Below are 25,478 nucleotides of genomic sequence, written 5' to 3'. Positions count from 1 at the left end.
AAAAAGAACTTGCTAACTGGAGAGCTCAACACCAGTGCATTGGTGATAACTTTCGTACTTAATACGGCCAACCTAAACATATTTTGAGACATTTAATTGAATGCAGACTGTAGATATACTCAAGTAGAACCGACATCATTGGGATCATGTTTAGTCGAGTCTTCATCTGGATCTATTTGCGCTAGACATTTGCGAAAAGTTGACGAGCGCAACCCTGTGGCCTTTGCTCCATTTGTCTCGTAAGATCGTTTTCAGATTAGAACCACATTGGCGAGGTAATGACCCTCCGGGAGAATTGCTTGCGGTGGCTGGCTCTTCTCTGTTTGCTAATGATTACTGGCCACAATTCCATCTAAACAAAAGTGACGTTGTCATTTTCTGTACAGACACGAGGGGGGAAGTCAAAACAAATTTTTTTTTCTCCCCTTGGCCGCTGGCCACGCCCGTTCTTTCAACAAGAACCCCAAAAATATAGCAAAGAGTCAGAGCTGGAAAAATGAATTGATTTCTGTGTCCAGGCCGCCCAAAAAAGGGGAGCAAGACAACAACATGTTCGTTTGGACGCATCTCAGGTTCGGGTCTTGCCAGCACACGGCCAGCACCCGCCCGGCACAACGAGAAAAGGGCCATCAGGACCGCAGTCGACAGCTAAACAATAGAAAAAAGGCCGGCATATTATTTAGTTGTGTATCTACTCTCTGATTGCGTGGGCAAGACCTGACTGGGCACGCATACATATCTGGCGGCTTTGGCTATATATATCGGCAGCTTTGGGTTAATGTGGAATTATATAGACAATTGAATGGCCGCCAGCCGCAGCAGCTTTTTCCCCAAAAACGGACGGAACAAACGTAGAAAAAGAAGGAGGAATATAGAGTAGTAGATTGGGTTTGAGAATTATTTTTCTCGACTTATTGCGCGGTCCCCATTCTTCGCCTTTGCAATAATACGCCGAAGCTTGGCTTCAATAACTGACGGACCAGTCGGAGCAAAGAAATCTATATCCATACAATAGGCAGGAAATCCTTGTGGATTTCCACATGTCAATCACCCCGTCATCTCTCTCTTTTTCTATTTTTCTCTTTCTACGTTCCCGTTCCGCTTTGGCCGGTTGTATATATCTATTTCTATATGCCTATTTTATAAACATATAAATATATACGTAAGCCATAGATATATATACGGCGCGGTAGTCGTTAAGAGACGTAACAAAAAAAATCGTAATATGAAACGGGTTTATTGGTTCGAAAAAAATAAATAAAATAAAAAATAAAAAGGTCGGCTCGTCTCTCAAAACTGAGCTCGGCGATTTACACCCAAGCGGCGCGATTCTTACCCCCGGACAGAAAAAAAAAATGTTGATAGATATAAGATTACCCTTTCGTACCTAGGTATATGAATCTAACCCCCTCTTCTCTCTCTCTCTGCGTCCAATGCGATCGGCTTTCCAATTTCTTTTGAGAGATATCTTTCCTAGCTTCTATTTTTATTCCGACTCGTCTTTCGATAGACAAGACTTTGTTGTGTCTGTGTGTGTGTGTGTCTGCGAGGCCCATTTTTCAATCCATCTCCTCACAATTTCCATCGGCCAAACAGACGTATATGATGAAGGACCCCGGCAAAAGAATGCGATTTATATATGTGGGCAAACACAACAACACAACGGCAACGGCAACAAACAAAAAACGGGCCGCCGCCGAACAAAAGGGGTCAGTTATGCCGTTTTCCCACTCTAGCAGAGACGCTATACGGCTGCTGCTGCTCCGTGTGGTTATCAATAGATCTCGATCAGCACCATTCAATTAACAAAAGAATAGTCGCTTCTTCTTTGAGCCCGTTTTGAAGCTATACTCAACTCTGTGATGATGTGCAAGAGATTCCTCTGAAGCATTCAAAAACTAAAACAAACAAAGAAGAACCCCCAAAACAAATCAGACAGATCAAAATCGAGAGGAGGAATATATACCTTGGCCTCTGGCTGAAAAACGTGATCTTAATCGTGTATGTGTGTTGGTAACACGAAAAAATAGGGAAAAAACCTCTTTTTTTCTTTCGTTCTTTCTTTTGCGGAGGAGAAGGAGGAGGAGGAAGAGGTGGGCTGTGAAAGAGGAAAAAAGGTGAGCCGGGGCCTCATCCGTCATCATACGCGGACAAAAAAGAGACTTTAGACACAAGAGGGCTGTCAAAAGAAAGAAGCCAGACATTTTCATTCCCTCCAACTCACACCACCCCTTCTCTCTCTTTTCTCTCCTTTTTCCTATTTTTTTTTTGTTTTCTTCTATCCCGAAGAAAATTCTCCGACTCCCGTACGGCCGCCTTTTGCCACTTGTGTTATGAAATTCTTCTCTAACGGCCAGAGCCAGCCAGAACAGACACACACACACAGCAGAGCTAGAAAAAAAAAAAATTCTATAATAAACTTTTGGGACATTCACGTATATATATATATACGCGCGTCGGGCGTGTTTTGTTTCTCGACTGGCTGCATTTGCTTACGTTCACATTTGTCAAGATTCGAACGCGCGCGCCACGGGGATAAAATACGCAGACACGGACGGACGGACGGACGGGCGGACGGGGCGCATCAAAGTGTGGGAAATCATATAAGGCGGGGATCGTCGTCGGAATTGAATCTAGGCGGGACACACACCCGATCGAATCACAGTCTTGTGCGGTGAAGGTATGAGGAGGACAGAAGAGGAGAATCTATTTTTAAACAAGAAAAGAATCTAAGAAAATCTTAACGAACTCATCACGTCGACGAGTTGGTTGAAGAAGAAGAAGAACGCGGGCCCCCATTTTCCTTGTTGTTTTCCCGTTCGTATAGATTGCAGGGCGGAGGAAACTCAAAGAAAAAGAAGAAAAAGAAGAAGAAAAAAGGGGGGCGCTAAGAGTTGGGGCGGTCCCGCAGATGAAAGGAAAACACACGGGCGAGATAGTTTTGGAGAGGGGGAAAAAAATGATTGTCTGTGTGGGTTTTTTCACTGCTGTGCCCTGTGTGCTGGTACACACTGCTGTAGACGGTGATACCGTGTGTGTGTGTGTGTTACATGTGGGAATGTTTTTTTGAAAGAAAAAAAAACGAGTTCTCTTCCTTAACTGACTGGTAGAGAGAGGCGCGACGATCTAACTGCATTCTATCTTTGACACTCGGACATGAAACGTAAACAGGAGAAGAGAGTAGAAAAAGAGAAGAAGAGGCCAACCGCTCAGGGTGGCGTGTCTCCGGTGCATTTACACAACCGCGTCCGTGCACAACTCACCAACCAACCCCGCCGATTCCGTTTTCGGTCTCTGCTGCTCCTGTCTAAAGTAGTAGTACTTTTTTTTATATATATTTAGACACACATACAAGAGAGAAAGAGAGAGACGTATTTATACATGTGTATTGTGTATATTTATATGTATACACACGTGTACTATATAGGAGTTGTATTTGTGTAAGGTAGGATATATATTAAATAGACACGACACCACACATGTTTGATATATCAGGGCATATAGTATATAGCCCTTTTTCTTTTCTGAACCAAACAAAAACTATCAAAACACAGACTCAACCCATTTTATTTTATTTTTTTATTTTTACTTTATCACGGTTCTGTTGATGATGGCGTCGGATTATATCAATCTGTCTATGCCCTCTCTGTGTTTTGTGTCTTTGACTCTACTCCCGGCGACTTTTATATACCGGTATACAAGCGAACAGAGGGGAAAAGAAGAAAGAAACAAAACAAACAAGAGTGATGTAGAAGAAGAAGGGAGGAGAAATATTGGAAAAGTAAAAAGAAAAAAAAAGTTGCCGTGAAACGAGCGAGGCGTGTGAGCGAGTTAAAAATCTAAATGAAAAAGAAAGAATAATAAATGAGATGGAAAAGGGAGAAAAAAAGAAAAGAAAAGAAGAAGAAAAACGAAATCTCATTGGAAAAATGCATCAGGTTGGTGCTCTCGTGGGGATCGACTGTCAGACTGAGGGGCCCCGTGCACACACACACACACACACACGACGAGATGAGATGATAAGAGTTTTTTTTTCTTCTTTTTCCTATACGGGGGGAGATGAGGGAGCGACAGCAGATTCTATGCGGCACTAATGAGGTCAACAACGGGTTTTGACTTGGGCAATCGACGCGGCTATGCATGGCGCTGACGTCTCTCTCTTGTCGCTCCGGCTCCTGCCCAACAGCCGAGTATATAGAGGTTACTAGATCTCCCCGGCTGAAGGAGAAGAATTTTCGAGAGTTCGCAATATGGGCACGCTCGGATAGATTGCAACTGATTAGATCGAGACTATATCACAGACTGTATAGAGTAGTACAACTCTCGACGATTCTTCCGACTCTCGTTCGTCCCTCGGCCCCCACTCTTCGTCGTACCTCATTTCATCCACCCTCCGATGGCTCGCCATTCTTTTTCCCTGTGCCTAGTCCCCCGGCCCACACACGCACACGCACGCAACAGCAGACACACCAAACTCAATCTCATTATGATCAATCAAGGTTCACTTCATCGTGCTGATCTATCCCATCTCTTCTTCTTCTTCTTCTTCTTTTCTTTCCCGATCAACAAGCAATGAAGCTCGCCGTCTCGATTAGATCTGCGCCCACCAAATGTCATTTGAACAATCAAGTGCCTCTTTTTATTTCGAGGGGGGAGAGGGGGTCTCGACCCCAACAACTTTTTGAGTCTCAATAACCTCAATGAATATTATCTAACGTTTGATTGCCCTTTGATTTCGTGACAGATTGAAGGACGATCGATCGGAATCGGAGAAGACAAGTTCTACGCTGGACGCCAAAGCCCGCGACCATCATCCCCAACACAACGGTAAAATATCTCATTTTGAATTTCAGCGCCACCAAAATCATTTCTAAATGTCCGAATGGAATGTGTGATTAACAGGATCGAGCGCTAGTCCCGTCCTCAACTTGTCGAAAGGTTGCGACGGCGTCAACAACAACGCTTCCGTCAGCCACGAAGACAAGGAGATGGGACGCCACCACCACCACCAGCAGCCGCACGCTCAACAGGAGCTCCAGGACGGCCATCACCATCATCATCATCACCATCACCAGCAGCACCAGCAGGAGGAGGAGGAGGAGGAGGAAGAAGGGCGACGGGCCGGTGACGACGAGGAGGAGAGCAACAGCAGCGGCGGCGAGGAAATGCCATCTCCTCGGCCGCATCATCACCACGCGCTGGTCCACCACCCGTCGCTGCGTCGCCACGACGGCGGCGGCGGCGGTGGCGGCGTCGGTGGCGACGACGACCGCAGTGACGTTAATGACGACGACGACGCCGACGAGGAGAAACACGGTAGGACAGAAATGGCTGGGCGAATCAAAATGGAATTTTTCATCATTTCAATTTGTCGCAAAATCAGCAGAGACCAGCGACGAAATGGATCGTGACGGGTCATCGAGTCCCCGTCACAGCGACAAGAGCCAATCGCACACGACGGCGGCGGCGGCGACAGCGGCCCAGGCGGCGGCCCAGGCGGCGGCTTGCGCTTCGTCGGCTTCGGCCCAGGCGGCCCACCAGGCGGCCCAACAGGCGGCTTCGGCCCAGGCGGCGTTCAATTATTCGGCGTTCCTCAACGCTTCCGTCAGTGGCGGCGGCGGCGAGTCGGTCATGCTCGGCTCCACCGAGAATCTTTTGCGCAACATCCAGGGACTCCTCAAGGTGGCCGCCGAGAACGCCCGTCAACAGGACCGGCAGGCCAACTACGAAAAAGGTAACAATTTCAAAACAAAGAATGGAGAGAGAGAAGAATTTGGCTGTTTGATTTGTCAAACAAGCGCTCCGATTATATAAAAAAAAGAAAAAGAAAGAAAAACCTGTACGTCCAGCGGAAGAATGTGGCTTGACAAGTTGTTGTCGAGAACGTATTCGTCACTTTGGACGTTTTGCGGTTTGTCGGTTTCGACTCGGAAAATGTTTTCCCGGAGTCTCCATTACGAGAAAAAAAGCTCATTTGTTAGCCGAGGGCGAACTGGAGAAAAACAATCTAACTATACTACTGCTGCTACGATGTATATAGGCTGCAACCACAGATATGTACAGAGTAAAACGTGTGGCGGTATTATTTAGACGGGCGAAGAAAAACAAAAAGGCCATTTTCTTCCGCCTCTTCTTTATTTATTTCATTTTTGAGTTTTCCTTTATGGAACAATAGTCATTTGTTTTCTTGGGGGGAGAAAAGCGACAGGCTAACGTATATGTGGAGAGAGGGGGACCCCGGTGTAAGAAGATAGATCATAAAATAAAGGAAGAGTAAATGGGCTGGCCCACCATCACCGCTAGACCCACAGCACACACGTACACAAAAGCGCGGCGTCAATTCGAGGTACGCACAAGAGCGAGAAACCAGCAGAGTGGGAGACAAGTTAACAATGGAGTTAGCTAGCTAGTCTGCTAGCCTGCTAGCTAGAGGAGAAGCATAAACAAATTCAACGGCTCTCTATATTATAAGAGAAACACATACACCCTCCCCCACCTCAGACCACCAAGTTTTTATTAAAGCAAACACGAACGGGATGGAGAGATGATTGAGACTCGCGGACGTGTACTCGCATCGTAGGTTTTTTTAAATAAAAATTTCTGAGTCTCATGAAAATAAGAAGAGGCTTCCAAATAATATTTGAAACGCGTTTCTAACAACATTTAGAGTTGCCACTGGATATAATTTTCGATCCATTCAAAATAGAACCCGACGATAATACAATAATTTTGAGAGCGCTGTGGATAGGGGGGAAGTTCTATAATGCGGTTAAAGGGCTTGATGCAAATGTCGTCGTCATGTCGAGTTTTGAAAAAAACTCAAAAATCCAACTGAGATGTTGTTTTTTGAAGAGGTTGACTCTCTGAGAAGAGCCGAGTGGCAAAAGCCAGTTGACACTTTCTCTCCGTAGAGACAATATTGCGCGACGGCGACGACGACGACGTCTGAGTGCAGTGTGTAACTGTAAAAAATAATAAATACATAAGAGGGACGATAGAGAGGGGAAATATTTAAATTGGCGAGAAAGGGGAGAAGGAAAAAGTTAAAAAGCTAAAGTAGATGTGGGGGGGTTTGCTTTCTTTCTGATCCCTCGTTCCCACTATGTACACACACACACACACATGCATACACGCACTCACTCTCCATTTCTTTTTTGACAGCCGAGCTGAAAATGGAAATCCTCCGCGAGCGGGAGTTGCGGGAAAGCATCGAGAAGCAGATGATGGAAGATCAACGTTCGCGAGGTAAGCTCTTCCACCACCAACCGTTTGATATATTTTTGGGTTCATTCCGCCATATCTTTGAATATCAAAACTCTTCTCATAAAGGGCTGGTGTATATAGGGGGGGAGAGAGAGACCGTTGCTCAATTATCTATAGCTGTGTATGCAGTATTGATTAAAAAGAAAAAAAAACCGCCAGCAGACGAGATCGAGGCCTATGCGGAATAAATGTGTTCCGCCGCCGCCGCCGGAATATGATGGCGTAATGAAACAAAAGCTATCGTGTGGCAACCAATGTTGACACAGCACTTGAACAAAGGCCCAGTCCATTATCAAACACGTGCGCTCGTCTCGCCCTTTGGTAGATTAAGTACACGCTTATATGTGCGCGGAGATGTCGTCGTCCTCCCCTTTCTTTTTTCCTTTTTTGATTCGACACATAACGCACACAGGAGCCATTAGCCCCGGCAGCACAGGAACTCTCCTTCTCTTCGACTCGGATGTCGCACGGGTATATTAGGTGTCCTTTCCATATTATCCAGCAGCAGCTTGTGTATATGGCACCAGCCCAGCACCACCCAACAACATAGAAAATAGAGTCCTCTACGACCCACACCTTTGGCCACCCCTCATTATCATTCGGCGAATGGAGTCGACACGGGCCTTTTTCAGCACGTTGAGGGGTGAGAAACGGATGTGGACCCACGACGAGAGAGAGCATTCTGAAAAATGACGCAATGCTCTTGACAAATGGCCAGCGACATTATAAGAACAGCAGCGCTCAGCTTTTGTTTCTCTTTGACTCTTGAATATAGTCAACACACGCTAGGCTGCTGGCTCTATATTTTTGAGTTTGAATTGATTGTTACGTCCTTTTTGGAGATGTAACTTCGCAACGGTTACAAGAAAAGTTGACCAGGAAGGAAAAAAAAAACCAACAGCCGTGAATGAGATTTTCTCAAACACACGAATTTTCTTATTGAACTATCGGTGGAAAAGATTCACTTGCCTTTGAGGTTTTTTTTTTAATAATATAGAGGGGTAGACAAAAAAAGAAAATGGGAAGATTGGGAGAATATATTTTCCACCATCGTCGGAGGCAGGAGGATAAAACGCAGTAGAGGAGGAAAGTGAATCGGAAGTTGCGATGTGGTCTGACATGTCTTTTACCGCTCCAATGAAGCGAAAATATCGGCATCTTTTATTTCTACCCCAAAAATTCGATTTTTTTTTTCTATTTCTTTCTTTCGGAGGGTGGGTTGTGTTTTACTAGAGCAGCATATGAAAGATTGGTGTTGGGAGCGAAGCCGACAGAAGAGACGGTTCTTATATTCTCTATCGGAAAACACGGCGATAGACCAGCAATGTTCGACGCATTGAACCAAATGATTATTTCAGGGGGTTTCCGGGGGCATAGCATATAAGTATACCCGACACAAAAAAAGGTCCTTATATAATACACACACTTTGTAGGTACCTATTGTGCTTTGTGTAGACACCGGCGTAGAAATGACCTATACACAACAGGCCTATAAATAGAGATTTTGTCAAAAACATCTCCGTTAGATCGATTTCCATTTAAGGTATTTTACTTTTGATTAGGCTGATCTGATTCCCAAAGTTAATAGGTCCTTTATCATTCCACGTACAGGTCATTGAATTGAAGATCTGACTATTTTTTCCCGCTTTTGTGTTCTCCAGAAGAGATATGTCTAATATTCTAGTCGACAAAGAATCACGGAGCGACGAGAGTTGGAAAAGAAAAGGAGTAGAGAAAGAGAGACAAAAGGCGAGTTCAAGAGTTCATATTTGGTAGTCGTAGGGGAACCCCGCAGCATATGCGTCCCGATATCATTGTAGTAGATGAAAATCACAAAAGATTTTGTCGTCCAAGTGCTGAGAAGGCTATAGGCGAAAAATAAAGCGGAAGAGAGAAAGAGAGAGAGAGAGAGATAAGGAAAACAATGAATAGACGAACGAGATCAAACTGTGAACTCTCGCTCGGCTGCCGAGTGAATCTTCTTTTCATCCATCGGCGACGGCGATCGAAAAAAACGGCGACGAAGCGCAAGCGATTTTCGGGTGGTTTTCGTTTGATTTCAAGGGAGAGAAACCGCTTTGATAGACAAAGAAGTTGAAACAAGAGATTAGCTCTTGGTCCCGTCCGAGAAGAAGAAGAAGAAGAGAGTCAAACAAGTGACTTCGCCTTTGATCTAATTCAAATGCAATCCCTCATATACTCAGTAGTAGTACTATATCACTGGAAGAGACTATACACTCGACAGAGGCGAATCCTTTTGTCGCTTTTCATATCGCCGCTGCTGTACGGCAGAAGCAGACGGCGGCATCGTTATGTCAGCACAAACGATTGTTAATCAGGCCCAATTGCAAAGCCGACAAGAAGTTCACGAGTTTTTCGGTGCTCGTCGTCGTCCCTCCCTGCTTAGTACCCCATACGCTCGTCCACTTAAAATGGGAGAGTTTGTTAAGACTCCTTTGAAATCTGCTGAATGCAGAGGTATTCACTTCCGTCAATTCTAAATATTAGCTGGCGTTTTGTGTGTGTGTGTGTTGTTTGGTTCAGCGCAATAGGAGGGCAGGAAGAGCAAATATTCGAAACCTCCCTTATTCTTTTCCTCGTCTCATGTTGCACGGTTGTTGTTTTTTCTTTCAAAGGCTTCACAGTCTGGGTCAAATGATTGAGTTTAGCCTTTAGCCCTCCGTTTCCACCCCGTTTGACAGAAACCGGGAGCTCAACAGTCAACAGCCATACAGTCCCGTTTGTCCGCATTCATGTTTTAGATGTTTTTTTTTTGTTTGTTTCGAGGGTTTTCAATATCTAAAAAAAAGGCAGGCGTCCGATATTTATTCCATCATTTGAAGAGAGGTATATCGCTTTGTTCCCTAGGTATATTATATCTATAAGGCTTCTTCATGAAAAATCTTGCTCAACTCAATTTCATTCGGGTTCGAAAGGTTTTCTTGTGTCCAATCCGACGTCGTTGTCTTATGTTCAATAAAAATGATTGTGGGACTTCCCCCCCCCCCTTCAGTGTTGTTACCAAACGAAAATTATAGGCAGCCCAATAAGAACACGCAGAGTGCCCGTTTGCTCAAAGTTTAAATGTCTCTGATTCAACGGTATTATTATATCGAGGCGACGGTTCTTATTCTAAACGAAAATCTTACACCCGAGAACTTTGAGTTCAACTTTCGATTTTGAATAATAAACGGCATCAGATAGGATGCTCGGCTGATAGGATCAATTGATAATCAATCTTGTGTATCCTATCCTTTTATCAGTTGCCATCATCCAGCTAGGAAGAGGAAAAGAGGGAAGTAACAAAAGCATTTTTGGCATATCAGCCCAAGAGTTTCCCCATCAAACTCCTGAGTCATATATATAAGCAGCAGCAACAACCTTTTGATTGCCAGAAAAATGTGCACCATCCGTCATTTTATTCGGTGTCAAAAAAGGCTAGGAGCGACTTGTACGCTTCTGCATGGCTTGTCACGTTATCCATAGCTCCGACTCTTTATACAAGAAACGAAAGTGGCATCGCACATCTCGACATGAGATGGGGCTTGTATAAATGTATATCGCCGTGTAACTAGGTGGGGTGAACCGGTGCGGAGGGAGCGAACGCCAGCTGTAAAGCACGTTCATGTCAAATCAACCCAAACAGGAACTCGTCGTCCCTCTATCATATATAGTGTATACTGTATACAACCAGAACATGGGCGCCTATTTACATTAAATGCGCCCAGAAACAGTGGAGATGACGCGGCAGGTATCTTCTCGTATGTCATCAGCAACAGTGTAGGCCTCGGCTGCTGCTGCTGGGTACACGGTGTTTACCAGATGGACGCGACACAATAGATTGACATATTGATGATGAGTAGGCACGATTGGAAATACAATGCCGACAGCAGCTGCCATGTTATATGTGCGTCAAAGTCTAATCACATCAACGAAATCAGATTTTTTGGGGATTTTTTTTATATACAACATCTTTTTTTATTGTTATTCTATTTTATTTAATATTTTTTTTTCCTTTTCCATTATTAAAGTGCTTTACCAGAAGCGACTGAAAAAGGAGCGCCGGGCCCGCCGAAAGCTTGCCGATCAACTCGAATTGGAAACCAAACGCCGATGCCAGTTTGAGGAGGCTCTCAAGACAACTTCGTCGGAGACTTTTCTTGTGATAAGTGGTAAGTCAATCTTCATTATTTCTTTTAAAAAATGGAATTCGCCCGATTTTTCCGTGATCTGGCAATTCCTATAACTTTATTCCCATGAATTTCCGGCGTTCCAAAAAATGTTTAATTGAACATAAATGCCTATTTATTGAAAGTTAGATATTTTCATCTGAGATTTTATGGCTATTCTCCGCCGAGTGTTTCTCGGTGCTTTGACACAAATATTCTAGCGCGTTTTGCTCCCGGCCATCTTCTCTGTTGTTGAGCTGTTACAGTATAAATGCTGGGTGTGTGTATTCTCGTTTTCAAACCCATGCATGACAAGTGACACAGACAGATAAGCGAATTCTTCAATCAAAAAATGACCAAGAGTCAAGTATCAAATCAGCGGCTATGAAAAAAGGGGGTGTTCGTAAAGCGGACGCACACGCGAAAATCAATTGCTGTTGTACCTACATCCCATCAAGAGCTTTTTATTTTCAACCCAGCAGATCTGATTTGTTCTCTGTAGGGCAAACAAAGAATACATCAAGTCGAGTCAAAGCATTGGCCGTGATTTAGTCGATTTTCAAGGGGGAAAAAAGAATTGAAGTCGAAAATTCTTCCATTTGTTCTTAACTTCGTTTCTGCCTTGCCAGCGCCCCGGTTTGAATACGAGAGCGCTATTTGCATGTCAATGGCGACGAGCTCGGTAGAGACTTGATAGATGTGTGTTGCGTGGGGAGGGAAGGAGGAACTCTATATTTATACATGTGTGTGTGGATGACTGCTGGGCCGTATAGGATTTAGACGCGCTCTAAACCAGATCAAAAAACTTTTTTTTTTTTCGTGCTGGGGTTCATTGGATCCACTGATGATACGATTCTTTCAATACACAAACAAAAACGGAATAATTTCAAATTTTTAAAAAAAAAACGTCATACATTTTCTCTTTTTTTTATGGTCTATTTGTTAAACAGAAAAACTCAATCAAGAGATCGATCAAGAGCGGAAAGGACGACAACAGCAGCCACCTTCTCAGACAACGGAGAGTAACGAGACAGCCAACACGATTGGTGAGTTTGATTAAAAAATCTTTGACAAAAATTTCATTGAAAATATACTATGACTATATATCCAAACTCCACACTGGGCGCTGATGGCTATATTAGTCTTGATTCACGGATATCTTTCGAGGGTTTGGCTAGACACTGTGTGTTCATGTTCAACTTTTTTTCTTTCTTTCCCGCTTGCATGTGTCAACTTAATGTGTTATCGTTAGGTTGAGATCTTTCCTTCGTTATATTGTCTTTGTCCTTCTTATTTTGTTTTCGTGAGATTTCGTGGTCTTTACCGGGATGGGCTTTTTTTTCTGTTTTGGTGTGTATATTGTTTTTAGTTCTTTATCTCTACGTCTTCCATCTTTATTTGGAAGATCGAGAGGGTGAGGTGATATTCTCACGGTCAGCTCTTTTTTCCTCTTTCTCTCTCGATTCTTCTTCGTGTTTTCCCATTTCCACCCAGAAAGTTTTCCCTACAAGTTGGCAGTTGGAGGAAGGGCCAGTTGTTGGTTATAATAAAGCATAGAAACCAGTTTGTATTTCCTTACTGGTATAGTGTGAAGTGGGCAGGCCAGTCAATTAACCTTCGCGTCATCACGCATCATCACGACATTAAAAAACCCACGCCAGGAGCGCTTAACAGAAGGCGCAAAAACGGTTTTTTCTATTTGCTGAAAGCTCTACATTCCCTTAATTGATCGACACGCGTAATATATATAACACATTTGGAATTGGACTGTTTTCAGTCTTTTTTTTAAAATATATTCAATCAAAGCTTCTGTTTTTCATCGGATAGAAAAATCGAATCAAATTGCGGGAAATCATTTCTAAAACGAGGAGCTATTCGAACAATTCGATTGATATTCTTGTTATGGAAAAAGTATAATCAATTCAATGCGGTAAAAAAAAAATGAAGTTACCTTGGGTGTCGTGATGGTGGAATTGTGGAGACATTTCGATCCGCCCTTTGAGTGATCAGTCACGTATTATTTTCCAGCCCTTAGCTGGAGGTAGCCTTCATTACGAAGATGGATGAAAACAACTCGAGATCGAGTCGCCAAAGTCGGAAATGTTAATTCCCTCTGTATGGCAACAGCCAATTCTCCTTCAGCATTATCTATAGTACCACTCTTTTTGTCTGATTTTCTTCTTCTTCTTCTTTCATTTCTTTATGCGTTTGTTCATCATAATAAGAACCGACGTCAAAATACGAAGGGAATATATATAGGCGGAGGCGAAAACCATGAAGGAGAAGAAGAAGAAGAAAAAAATAAGGGAAAAAGATAGAAGAACATTATACGCGGCGGCTTAATACAGCAGCTCTGTGTCTCAGCGGCAGTCTTTTGAACAAGTCTCGCGGTATCTGTCAAGTCATGGCGATCAAATTGGTAACGCTGGACAAACACGTCGGAGAGGAGCCCTCCGACGAAGATCAACCCAAACGTATATCTTATATAGAATAAGAAGCGAGCGAGCTGTATAGAATCCCCCCGACCAGATATAGAGTGTGGCATTTTCGTCAAAAAAAAACAAAAATGTTCAATGCAGAAAATGCCCAAAGGTTTTTCCATCCTCGATAGCCTGTACTCTTTAGCCTGTATCGAATTTGAGACTTTGAGGTTATATAGTATATGAAAGAAGAAGAAGGAGGGGGGGGGGCTGGCTTTTCTATTGTCTGAGCAATGCCAAGGTTTTTGTTTCAATGGCTGATGGATTATTGCTTTGTTGTCTGCCGTTTGTACCTTAGTCGCTTCTTTTTATTCTTTTCTTTTTTCTTGCTGACCGTTTCTCTCGGGTGATTGATCGACTTTTCATCTAAACCCCCAATGCCAAATGCAAGTGAAGAAGGAGATATACATGAACTTGAAAAATCAAGCTTTTTTTTGTTGTTTAATGCTTATTCAGGAATGTATCGATACTAATGATTTGATATCTTTTGTTTCTTTTTCCTACAGAAAATCGTGGAGTCTATTACAAGAACTCTCTGCTCTTCACCAATGCATCGTAAGCATTTGTGCACACACAATTCTAGCCCCATGCAACAACTCTCCTCTCCCTTGTCAACAATAACAACAACAAAAAGTCTTGATGTCCCTGTGTTCTGTATTATGTCGGCCGATATCTTTGAAAAATCATCGCGGAAAGCCATTGAAAAAAAGGAAATTTAGCTATTTAAGAAGACGATGACGCAACCTACATTTTGAAAGACGGAGCAATTCTTTCTGAATTCGAGCAGCGCAACGGTGTCGTCTTGTCCGAATCATTTCTATTATATACTATAATATTTCGTATACGCTGTATTCCGTTTTGGATTTTTATTTTCCTTTTCGGTGTGTCGATCGGCTCTCATTTCTACGTGAATGTGTGTGCGTGTCACTTTTTCTATATATTAGATCCATTTTTCTCATCTTATATAGCCGTCATAAGCTAGCACGATGGTAGACGTAATTTGCATTCATGGTGTTAATATCATTTTCTCGGATCTTCCCCACTAATTGGATCTTGTCGGCCGCGAACTTCGCTCGGGCGACGAGAAGACAATTTTTATTATTATTATTATTATTTTTATTATTGTCACGATTCTTGGCTGTTGTCTGTTTAATTCATTCGTCTCACTCTTATATACGCAACCAGCATTTGCCGTTATCGGTGTATAGGATATGTTGGGCTGGACAAAAAAAAAAGAAAAGAAAAGAAGATTTTGACGATAGTTTTTCAGTGATGTTTCGAAATTTATACCCGGTACACTGTACGACAAATAGTTTATGTAAAATTGTGGGCTCCATTACCTCAGTTTGATTGTGCTCCGTGTCTAACTATTTCATTTTATATCTCCCCCCCCTCCTCCTCCTTCCCAATTGAAAATTGATTGTGCTGTAATCCCCCCCGTTGATGTGTGAGACGACTAAGCGTCGACAGGTTTGGCGTTTTTTTCGAAAAAATTAAGGCATTCGGACATTTTTTAAAAAAGAGAGTCATTGGCGTGAAGACTGGCGAGATCATTTTGTCTAGAAAAGTGCATACTAGCGATCTCAAATCTGACTGCAACATGTACAAAAAACAAGAAAAAGAATTTAATCGCAAGCCAGGCCTATGTTATGTAATAGCTGATCGAAGTTTGCTGCTGCTGGGCCTCTAATGCGCATTAAGAATTTTTTTTTTAGATGCACTTTTCTATGGTATATAGCCAACTTTGTAATACCACCATCACTTTGGATCTTATATAGCGTATACATCTTGGGTTTTCTTACGTATTGTGTGAATTAAAAAATAACAAAAGTTAATCTTATATTTCTTTTTTATTTTGCGGGCGTCACTCCAGTAATGTGTGTGTGTGTGTGTGTGTTTTTATTTTTTATTCTCTCGATTTGCACTGTTTTATTTGGTTTGTGTTTGTTTCTTTCCCCCCTGTCTTGATGGGAAAAGGTCGACTAAAATGGAAAAAAAAATTTGACGTAACCCACCTTTTCTTCGATTGCCTGTTCATAGCTCTATCCAATCATCGTATACTTCATACTTTATTACTGTTCTCCCAATTGCCCAGGTCTTCGTCTGTTGTTGATTAGTTACCTTTTCCTACATTACAACCCCACCCGCGACTTCTTGTGTACGAAGAGGTGTTTCCCTGCCCCCCCCCCTCTCCTCCTCCCTCCCTCCACACCGACTGTGTGATCACTCTTGTGTTCCGTTACACACCTGCCCTTTATACCCTTGATACTTATTCTTGTTTTGCTTCACGGCAGCAAGTTTTCTTATTTGTGCTTCTTGCGTGTTTGTGTCTTATTAAACGCTATTGAATACCTTTGACGTTTGGTGTCGAGTTTATACTACTTACGTAATAGCAAAGGTATTAATTAAAATTTGAAGAAAAAGGTGTAGCTATTATTATATCTACCGCTCGTATATAATTGGAAGTTCAATTTTGCAATCGCACTTAAATAATACCGGATGACATTCAATATCTTTGTGCGGTTCCTTTTTTTTTAAAATTTCTCGTTCCTATTATCTCGTGCACTGGAAATTGAACAAATAAAATAAGAGGAAAAGTTAAATATACTGTCGAAAAATCAATTCGTTGATACGTTTGAACAGCCTTCCTCTCTACTATAGCTCTAACCAACGAAATATGAAAAAGGCGTGAAAGAGTGGAAATATAAATATTCTTTATTCGGTTCACGTCGAGGGTTGAGCTTGTCAACACGCAAGCCTGCAGTTGGAAACCCCCAAAAGTTGGAAAACAAATAGAAAGGGCAATCATGTGTTCTGCTTAAAGTGATGTGTGTAGCGCAGCATATCATGCACGGTTATATACCCATGTCTATTTAATGAAAAGGTTTAGAAAAATCTAACTATTGAAAATACACTGACTATTGAATGTACTGTACAGTGAACACGTATATTTCTTTTCTTTTTCTCTTCCGACATTGCCCGTGGCCCGTCGTCCTTATTAATGGCTCAGGTAGACTTTCCACTTTAGCCGCTGGAAAGGTGTTTGTACAGCAAACTAGTCGGTAGGCACAATAGAGCATTAAGTATACATACACACAATTGTAGCTTATCAGTGTGAAGGGGAGGTGTAGTTGTTTCATGCGAAGCGCATTTAAAATGAGCTTTTCAGTAGGGCTGTCGGGTGATTGCAATGATAGAGAAGTCTAAACAAACAACGAAACAAGGAAAATTTTAATTCACTGCCAATACAAGACTGGATAGTCACTGAAACAAATTACACCACCGCGTCTACTTTTTTTTAACTACTACAAAAGCTTAATAGCCTTCACAATGTAATTATAAATTATCATGGTTTGCTGTATATTTGTTCTTGACTATTAAAAATGGTAGGAATGTAGCTCGCTCGGTGTACGCCACGTTTTGGTTTCAAATGTTTTTCCCCCCATTCCATCATTCGTCAAACCGTTGGGCTTTTCTCATATGTTACGCGCATTCGCATACGCACACGGAGATGTATGGCCTCTACGGGTTTATACCCTTTAGCTCAAAGTGTTTCCTCTTCGACACGCACTCACGCTGTGATCGCGCGAACGACTTAGATATCAAAACTTGATTGTTTTGTTCTCTCTCTACATGCATCACGCCGGCGCTATGCTTGGAGAAGTTGGAATTTTAATGAAACAACGCGCGAATGAATAGCTTCGCGGCTGCCTTGACTATCGATTTCCATCTGACACGGTCGGTTGTGGCTGGAGAAGAAGAAGAAAGAAAAGAAAGAAAAAAAAGAACTTGCATGATTTAGTGCTTTTCAAAAACATTTTTCATGTTAAATAAAGGCCGAGATTCGGTGCTTTTGGCTGCTGCTGTGCAAGTCGTGTCGGGATCGAGCTGTGATACGCCACAAGACCTGCCGTGCCGTGGTTGGTTTCTTTCGGGTTCATCATCATGTGGTATATGTATACAAAGGAAAATTCGAACCGTAACGAACTGGTCAGCATTTATACGGTTAACTATATTCCTTGACTTTGTATACACAGTGAATTTGACCAAAATGGAGTTGAACGGCGCTGGAGATTAAATAAACAAATTATGATGCCAGCACTATTTTTTTTTTATTGCAGGTAAAATGTAGAAAAGTTGCGTAACCTTTTTTTTTTTTTTTTTTTCATTTGATATCTAAAACCATCTTCGACCATCTTATATACGGTATGTAGACAGGATGCACTGGAATTAATGAAAATAATTGTAGCAAGTCAACTGGACTTAAGCTGGAGAAGAAAACTCATCGCATTCTCTATTTCATCTTGATTTCACCGTAATGTTGCTGGCGTCGCGTCCAACAGTCTAAACGTGAAAGAAGAGTCAGCCAGGGAAATAAAATTTAAAAAATATAGAATTTATGACAGCTGGCAGGTTGGTGGATATAACTTGATACTGGGCCAATGTTAGATACTGCTGTATAGTTAAAAGTATAACAATATATTATATAAGATCCAAAGTTTTAGCCCCCCCCCCTCCACCCCCCTATGCAACGGTTAGGCATTTGGGTCGTTTTCAGATATATCCTTTCATTTCAGTTTTACACTCGAGTAGTTACGTGAAGATGACTGATAAATACCTTACCCTCCTTCTGAATATAATTTTTTGTTCTATTGCTCGACGGATTTCGGCTAGGGCCGCCTCCTCCCTTCATTTTTATTAACAGTTTTCCCTATTCAGAAAGTTTTTTAGATTTTATGGAACGAACACTGACAAAGAATCCCACAACACAGAACCGAAATAAATGAAATTTCAGAAAAAAAATGCTCCACCCTATTTTTTTTTCAACCAGTCAAAAAAATAGAAAAGGGAAAGCTAAAAAAAAAATCTCTTTCGAGCTATTCATACGCGCAGATATTTCCTTATAAATATAGTTATTAAAATGTGAACAATTATTTTTTTTAACGTAAAATGTGAAACGCACCCACGCTGCTAAAAAACATGAAAAGAAAAAAGGTATAGTTATATAACTTATTACCTGTGTCCTGTAGGTTTTCAAATCTAACCTATTATTGTTTTGAAAAGGTCATTTTGGGGGCATCCCTAGATTTAGACAGGGAGAGAAACATAAAAATGTGCTATTATTTACTGACCCACAAAAATTGAGAAGCTGGATTTTTTCTTTTTTTTTTAATGCAGATTTTAAGTTCTAAAAAGTTTACTAAAGAATAATTAACGCCCGCCTTATCAGGTTGAATGCCGAAATAAAAAAAAAAAAGGGATGATGGGGGATATCCCCGCTGTGACCGCCACAGTAGGAGACCTGTTAAGGCGATACCGCCTCGAAATTCTGGCTGGAACATTATCCGAATCGATGTTAAAAATGAAAAGACTCAACCTTGAAGGTAAAATATATATATATATCGATCAAGGCAACCAAAACAAAGCAAACGACATTTTCAGATAATAACAGAAAATCTTTTTTTTAACCAAAGATTCTATACTTTCTTACATGCTTCATTTATATATAGAAATTATCTCCCCGGAGATTCAAAGAAAAATGACAATCAAATTAAAAATGACTAATTGGTTATAAGTCAAGTTGCTGTCGGTTGTACACAAACGCAATTGCGCAATCATTTATCGCATCACATGCGCTTTGTATATTATATATAGTTGAAGACAACCCAAAGCAGCACAAAAAAGAAAAAAAGATTTCAAAAATGACGAATGAAATCGTTACCATCCAACATTGAGCCTACACAGAGTCAAGTCTATTGGTGTGAAAAGCCAGAGAGCTAGAGAGATTGTTGGGCCACGCATCTCGTATGTAATTACAGGGTGGAGGATGGCGCGGCTCTTACAGAAACCGTCGGGTTTTCCATCATGTAGGAGAATGAACAACTGAAGTAGGGGGCTGCGCAACACACGACACAGCAGAAAATGGCGTTTGAAAGTGGAAAAGGAAATATATAAGAGAGAGAGAGAGAGAGAGAGAGCCCGGACGAAAAGGAGAAAAGAACTACAGTACGTATAGGGAGGAGGTTTATCGTTTTGAAATAAAGACTTTCCTAATGTGTACCTGTCAAACTCACAATTGTAGATGACTGGCCTCTCTTCATCACAGAGGCGAGAATACGAAATGTAACCATACACAAGGAAGAGAAACGGATCGATGGAGGCAACACTCAGCTCGTGGAGCATGTTTTGAGGGAATTTTTCTTTTCTTTTTTCCTCTTTCTTCTTTTTATTATTCAGCCGATTGGAGCAGACAGAAACGTATTCATGAAGGCAAACACGGTAAGGCATGTACACTTTGACTGCACCGAGAAATAAGCGCGGCCACATGTTTTAATGAGTAACAATTTGGAAACTAAAACAAACAAACGTTTCTTGACATGACGAGAGAATATAAAAATGCCACAAATTGAGGAAAGATAGCAGCGCGCAACAGCTCTCAGCCGACAACCAAACAAAAACCAAAACCAAAACAACAAAAATGTATGTAGAAACAACAAAGAATCTCAAAGCGACTAGCGAGAGAGCCAAACAAAGATCGAAACACACAGCACGAAAGATCATGACAGGGCATGATAGTTCATTGTAATGTTCCACGCATTTTAGCAGGAGGGAGTAGACTAGCTGCGTTTTCTTTTTGCCGCCCGATTCATTACCGACTTTCACACGCAACACGTCGGCACAGCAAATACATGGCCAAGGAATTTGAGAACACAGTCAATGATAACAAATCTCTCGCCGTGCTATAGTACTATATGTACATAGGCAAGAAGTGTATTTATATGATCTCTCTGTGGCTGAAATCTACTGCACGGCGCTGGCGCTCACTTGATTATTAACTGCTATGACAGTCGGTCGGGTAATTCATTTTTTACGAATATAAGAGAGATGACTCCCAGAGAGCAAAACGGAAGGTTAATGAGGGGATTTCTCAATCGCGTGTCTTGGTTTCTCTATTTTTTTTTGTATAATTTAAAAAACTAATATTCACTGATGTATTATGTCTATTTTTCGGCCTTTTTAATTATTACGTATTATTGTACAGTTTAAAGTGTCCTTTTCGATTTCTTAACATGTCTGCATATACTAGACCGCACCTAGATCCACACAACAAACTGTGCTGAATCTAGCGGCTATAAAACACTCAGTGGCCATTATGTAATAACTTACCGTGTCTGTCGTTGAACATCAAAAGGTTTCAAATCGTTTTCTTAGAGGAAATGGTATATAACCCTTCTGATTACCTTTCTTAAATGATCGAAGATCCTCCTTTGTCGGATCGAATTGATTTTATGACTTTTCTCAGCCCCCTTGTGAAACGTATAGTTCACTTTCTGGGTTTCTTTTAGGCTTCATTTGTGCTGCTCCTGTAGCAGTTCAAGTGTTTGTTTGGGTGATTTGGGGCTGGAAAAGCGAACGAATCTGATATAGGATGGGAGAAAAACAACAGTTGTTTTTTTCTTGTTGTTCCGTTTATATAAAAGCGGAGGCCTATAAACAGTGCTGCAATGCCGACATGGCTGGATCCTGCTGCCTGAATCCAGGTCAGAGGTTGTCCAGTGTAAATTAACAGGGATCCAACAGTTGATTCTAGACTTTCATCGTTCCCACCTGCACCGCGCCTACCTTACCGAAAAGGCAAGCCCCCTCCGTCCCTCTCGGCGCGCTAATAGACAAGAATCCAAATCAAACAAGAATGTTAGCTCTCCGAGTGGCTCGTTAAGTGGCTATAAATACGCTCGTTGATCACGCACACGTACTCGCATACCACGATCTACAGTTGGTGAGCCAGCCAGCTAGACTAACATTTATTGATGATCAATTTTCTGCTCTTCACTGCCTTTCTCACGGTACACAAAGCAACGCGACTTCTCCTTCTCGTTTCACCGCTCTCAATATTAACGATTATCACTTCAAAAAGAAAAAAAGAAAATCATTGAAAGCCGCCGAGAGATAAATGTCACCTTGTGGAGCATATGTACACTACAGTTACGACTTATGCGTTGTATACGTCATTGACGTACTTATACAGTTGACGGAGAGCGAAAAATTGTGTTTTACCGGGCTTTGCGTGGTTTTATTTGGTATTATCTGAATTCAGGGAAGCCATTTCTTTACGTCAGTTTATTCACGGAGCTTTTCCGTCATTCCTGCCTTCGCCTACATAATCAACCTAGCGCTAAAGACCAAAAACAACTTTTGATCTAAATCTAAATGAAGTTGATCCAATCATTTCTATCAAAATCATTTCTTATACAAATTGATTTCAACATTTGGAACGCCATACAATTTTATTAGAATTTAAAATAGACAAGTAAAACGTATTAGAATAGCCGCAGCGCTCATTTGTTGTTTTGTGTTGACATGTGGTCAAAACGAAACCGTCACTTTCGTATAGCGAGTGAGGATAAGATTTTTGAATTGCTGCAGCAACAGCAATTCAAATAAAATATGTCCCTGTATATATAATGCCAGTCATGGTATTTGATGCAAAGATTACAGATGTTTCTTGGCGGTTAGTGGGGTCTGCTGTCAGCAAGGGCTTTAACGTTCTATCCTAAACGATTGTCTAGCCTACCTGAAAGGTGTTCGTCAATTTAGAACTTCCCAGCCCGACCCATTGCTTGGGAAAGTTCTTAGGGGCTTGATGATGTGGTAGCGGTAAAAATCTATTTGTTCAGTCTGTAACGCCAAAAAACTATTTATACTTCCTCGTATTTGTTCCACGACGCAATTCTGATTTACTTTTCCCATTTCTTCGCTTTATTTTTAGACTACCCGTTAATTTATGTTTTCCTAGATTTTTTTTTTCGTGTTGTACAAATTATGAAAAGGAAACAAAGTGCTAAAGAGATACCGCATTCAGATAAGTTTGAAAGATATAAACAAATTGAATAATATTAAGTAAGAAATTCGAATTTTAAAAAACGGTTCATATCCGCGGTGATTGATAACTGAAAATTGCTTTTAGCTCAAATTAATACGGTACGTCAAATTCATAGTAGATAGAAGTTCCACCTTTGAGCAGTTTTCGCCCTATAATAAAGATGAAGCAAGATAGGAAAACTATGAAATTGATTTTTCTAGATGGTAACTATGTTTGTATATTGTGTATATGTTGGGTGGGGACGACGGTGGCCAAAGCAATCTCGTCGTCTTTCTCTCAAAATGTAATTTTAGTCCAGCAGTTTCGTGTAAACTATCTATGGCAACTGTAAGAGTGTAATACAGTCCGATGGGTGCTGCTGCTGGTGTTCAGGTCGGTGTAGTATCATAAATGTTGACTGTATAAATCTGCGCGATCTCGGTTTCTGACAGCAATGTTGACCGTTGTTATGTTATGGTATGGTCGCTGTCTGTCTGCAAGTTCTGTTCTTGTTCGCTGGCGCCAGATTTAGAATTGGATTCATCCTTTTTCTTTGGAAAAGAAGAAAGAAACAAAACCGAAAAAACAACCCGTCATAATCTTCTTCCGAGACAATAGTGACTGGATAGGATGGCTGCTGCTGGTGTGGCGAGTGGCTGATGAGTGGTTCATTTGCCTGTGTTGGCTGTCTTTTGTTTCTTCACAAAGTTTACAATGACCACGATAGGGATCTCAGGAGTTAAACGCAGCGGCAGTCTTTTGTTGTCATGACGCCTGGGACTTGTGGCCGTCCCAGGTAGAACCAACAACTGCGGACCTTCAGAAGCTACCTATCATCCGCAGTGAATCGACACTTTTTTGAATTCTCAAGCTTCTTGTTACACTCCTATTTTCGACGACTCTCAACCATCAGCGTTTTCTTATTTTCTTTTTCTCCCAAACAAGCGGCTGCAGCACCTTTCTTTTCTTATATTGCTCCTGTGTGGGTCCTCGTTGACTATATGCACAAGATACATAGCATAGATATCGTTTGACCGAGTTGACACAAGTATCGCTCAATTTTATGGATGATGTGCAGTTATTTGTGTCATCTGGAATGACATATTAGGTGCGCAGGAACGCACAAATTCCTAGAACTCGATGTAATTTTTACAGTTCAAACTGAAAGAGATGCCGAAGATAAATTTGGTTGTTTTTAATTTGTTGTCTTTTTGTTGTCTGTTTTCTTAAAAAGAAGGTGTACAAAATGAATGCGGCATATGCAAGAGCCAAGGAAACAAGAATATACAAAGTCTATTTACCTTTTTTCTTTTTCTTCTCGGAATAGAACAAATGAAAGCACAAGGCATTTTTTTGTTGTTTTTTTGTTTTTTTGTTCTTTTCCAAGGAGAGATATTTCTGGGTTTAAACAATTATTTTGAAAATGCTAGTGGTCAGCGTTAATTGACGATGTGGCTCCAACAGCCCAGCCTTTTTGTTTCCTACTTCAGAAATGGAGGAACCCATGTAAAATGATTGTCGGGTTCGATCGTCAAGAGAGAGGGATGTGTGTGTGCTGTGTGTGTGTGTTGTGCTGTTCGCTTGCTGCTTTCTATGAATCCTTTTAAGGCGAAGAGGAGGGAAAGAAGGCAAAACAATCCGAGCAACACTCTGGGGGGCTAATTGGCTTTCTGCTTTCACGGATATATTACAAGCGGCCCCAGGAAACATTTGGTAGAGTTGAACTCCAAAGCGATGGTAAAGCTCTGCTGCCCTGTGATGTCTCTCCAGGTCGCCTGTAGGGTTCAAAGGCATACACACACACAACAAAAGCTGACCGAGAGATAGACCCCATCATATATATATATATGTATATATATACGTACGGTCGACTGCGTATAACAACATTCCCCTATCTCTGCTCGTTTTCTGGACTCCCGCTGACATTTTCTGTTTATACATAATGTCACATAAATCTGTAGATATCAAAATGCTGGGCCATTTATACAAGAGACGGAAAAGGTTTGAATCTCCTCGACCTTCGTCTTTTGACCGAACCCTAACCGAATCGCTCTTTAAGTAATCGCATGCAGTTCCAGATGATGAATTGGAAATAACCTTCTGTGTGCTGTTTCCTAGCTATCGAATAGCGCCATCCTGCTGTATGCATTTTACCTTGTCAAATGAAAAGTAGGAGGCGTTGCAAAAGTTAAAAGACAAATTGCGCAAAGATGTATAGGATATTATATAGAAGAGATTTAGCCGGTAGTATTATTTACTTGAAGGCCGTATAGTTCTTTCAAGAAAATGGCTTCAACTCTCTTGTCCGGCGGCCAGCAAAATGCTGGGCAACCGTGATCGCACAGCAGACATTTTCTTTGCTTTGCTTGACACCCGCATCCGATGAATGCTGGAGCCCCTTCACCACAAAAAACCTTAACCACAAAGTACGCGCATCTTGTCATCTCCGCAACACGGGGTGCCTCATTCATCAACGATCGGTGCGGAGATAAGCGGAGATAAGCCACAAAAAAAAAAGAAAAAAGAAACCGTATGCATCTTTCGCTCGGTTAAAGAAAGGCAAGCACGAAAGGTTCGTTCCCGTTTGATGCCGCAATTAACCCTCCAAACATTCAATCTGCATTTAGAATCGAAATCTTACTCTCTCTCTCTCTCTCTCTCTGGACAGTGGATTATTCTCACGGTTGAGCCGGCCAAGATTTA

General features: G+C 41.6%; 1 protein-coding gene across 4 annotated transcripts in view; it reads left to right on the top strand.

Moving 5' to 3' along the window:
* The window catches only part of LOC124207367, a 48,422-nt gene extending 32,152 nt beyond the window's left edge, over positions 1-16,270 (top strand). For 2 of the 4 annotated variants that reach the window (XM_046604791.1, XM_046604771.1), the window contains exons 5-11: positions 4,745-4,827; positions 4,903-5,316; positions 5,384-5,734; positions 7,162-7,245; positions 11,295-11,435; positions 12,383-12,478; positions 14,419-16,270. In XM_046604791.1, the coding sequence (XP_046460747.1) occupies positions 4,745-4,827; positions 4,903-5,316; positions 5,384-5,734; positions 7,162-7,245; positions 11,295-11,435; positions 12,383-12,478; positions 14,419-14,471 (1,222 nt within the window). In that variant the 3' untranslated portion in view covers positions 14,472-16,270. The remainder of the gene's footprint in view (positions 1-4,744; positions 4,828-4,902; positions 5,317-5,383; positions 5,735-7,161; positions 7,246-11,294; positions 11,436-12,382; positions 12,479-14,418) is intronic. The other 2 variants (XM_046604782.1, XM_046604800.1) reach the window with 1 other exon arrangement.
* Positions 16,271-25,478: the final 9,208 nt, after the last annotated feature.

The sequence above is a fragment of the Daphnia pulex genome, chromosome 2 (assembly GCF_021134715.1).
Source record: "Daphnia pulex isolate KAP4 chromosome 2, ASM2113471v1".
NCBI classification, from domain to species: Eukaryota; Metazoa; Arthropoda; class Branchiopoda; order Diplostraca; family Daphniidae; genus Daphnia; species Daphnia pulex.
The sequence above is the reverse complement of the archived record's forward strand: the minus strand, read 5'-3'. Positions and strand labels throughout refer to the sequence as shown.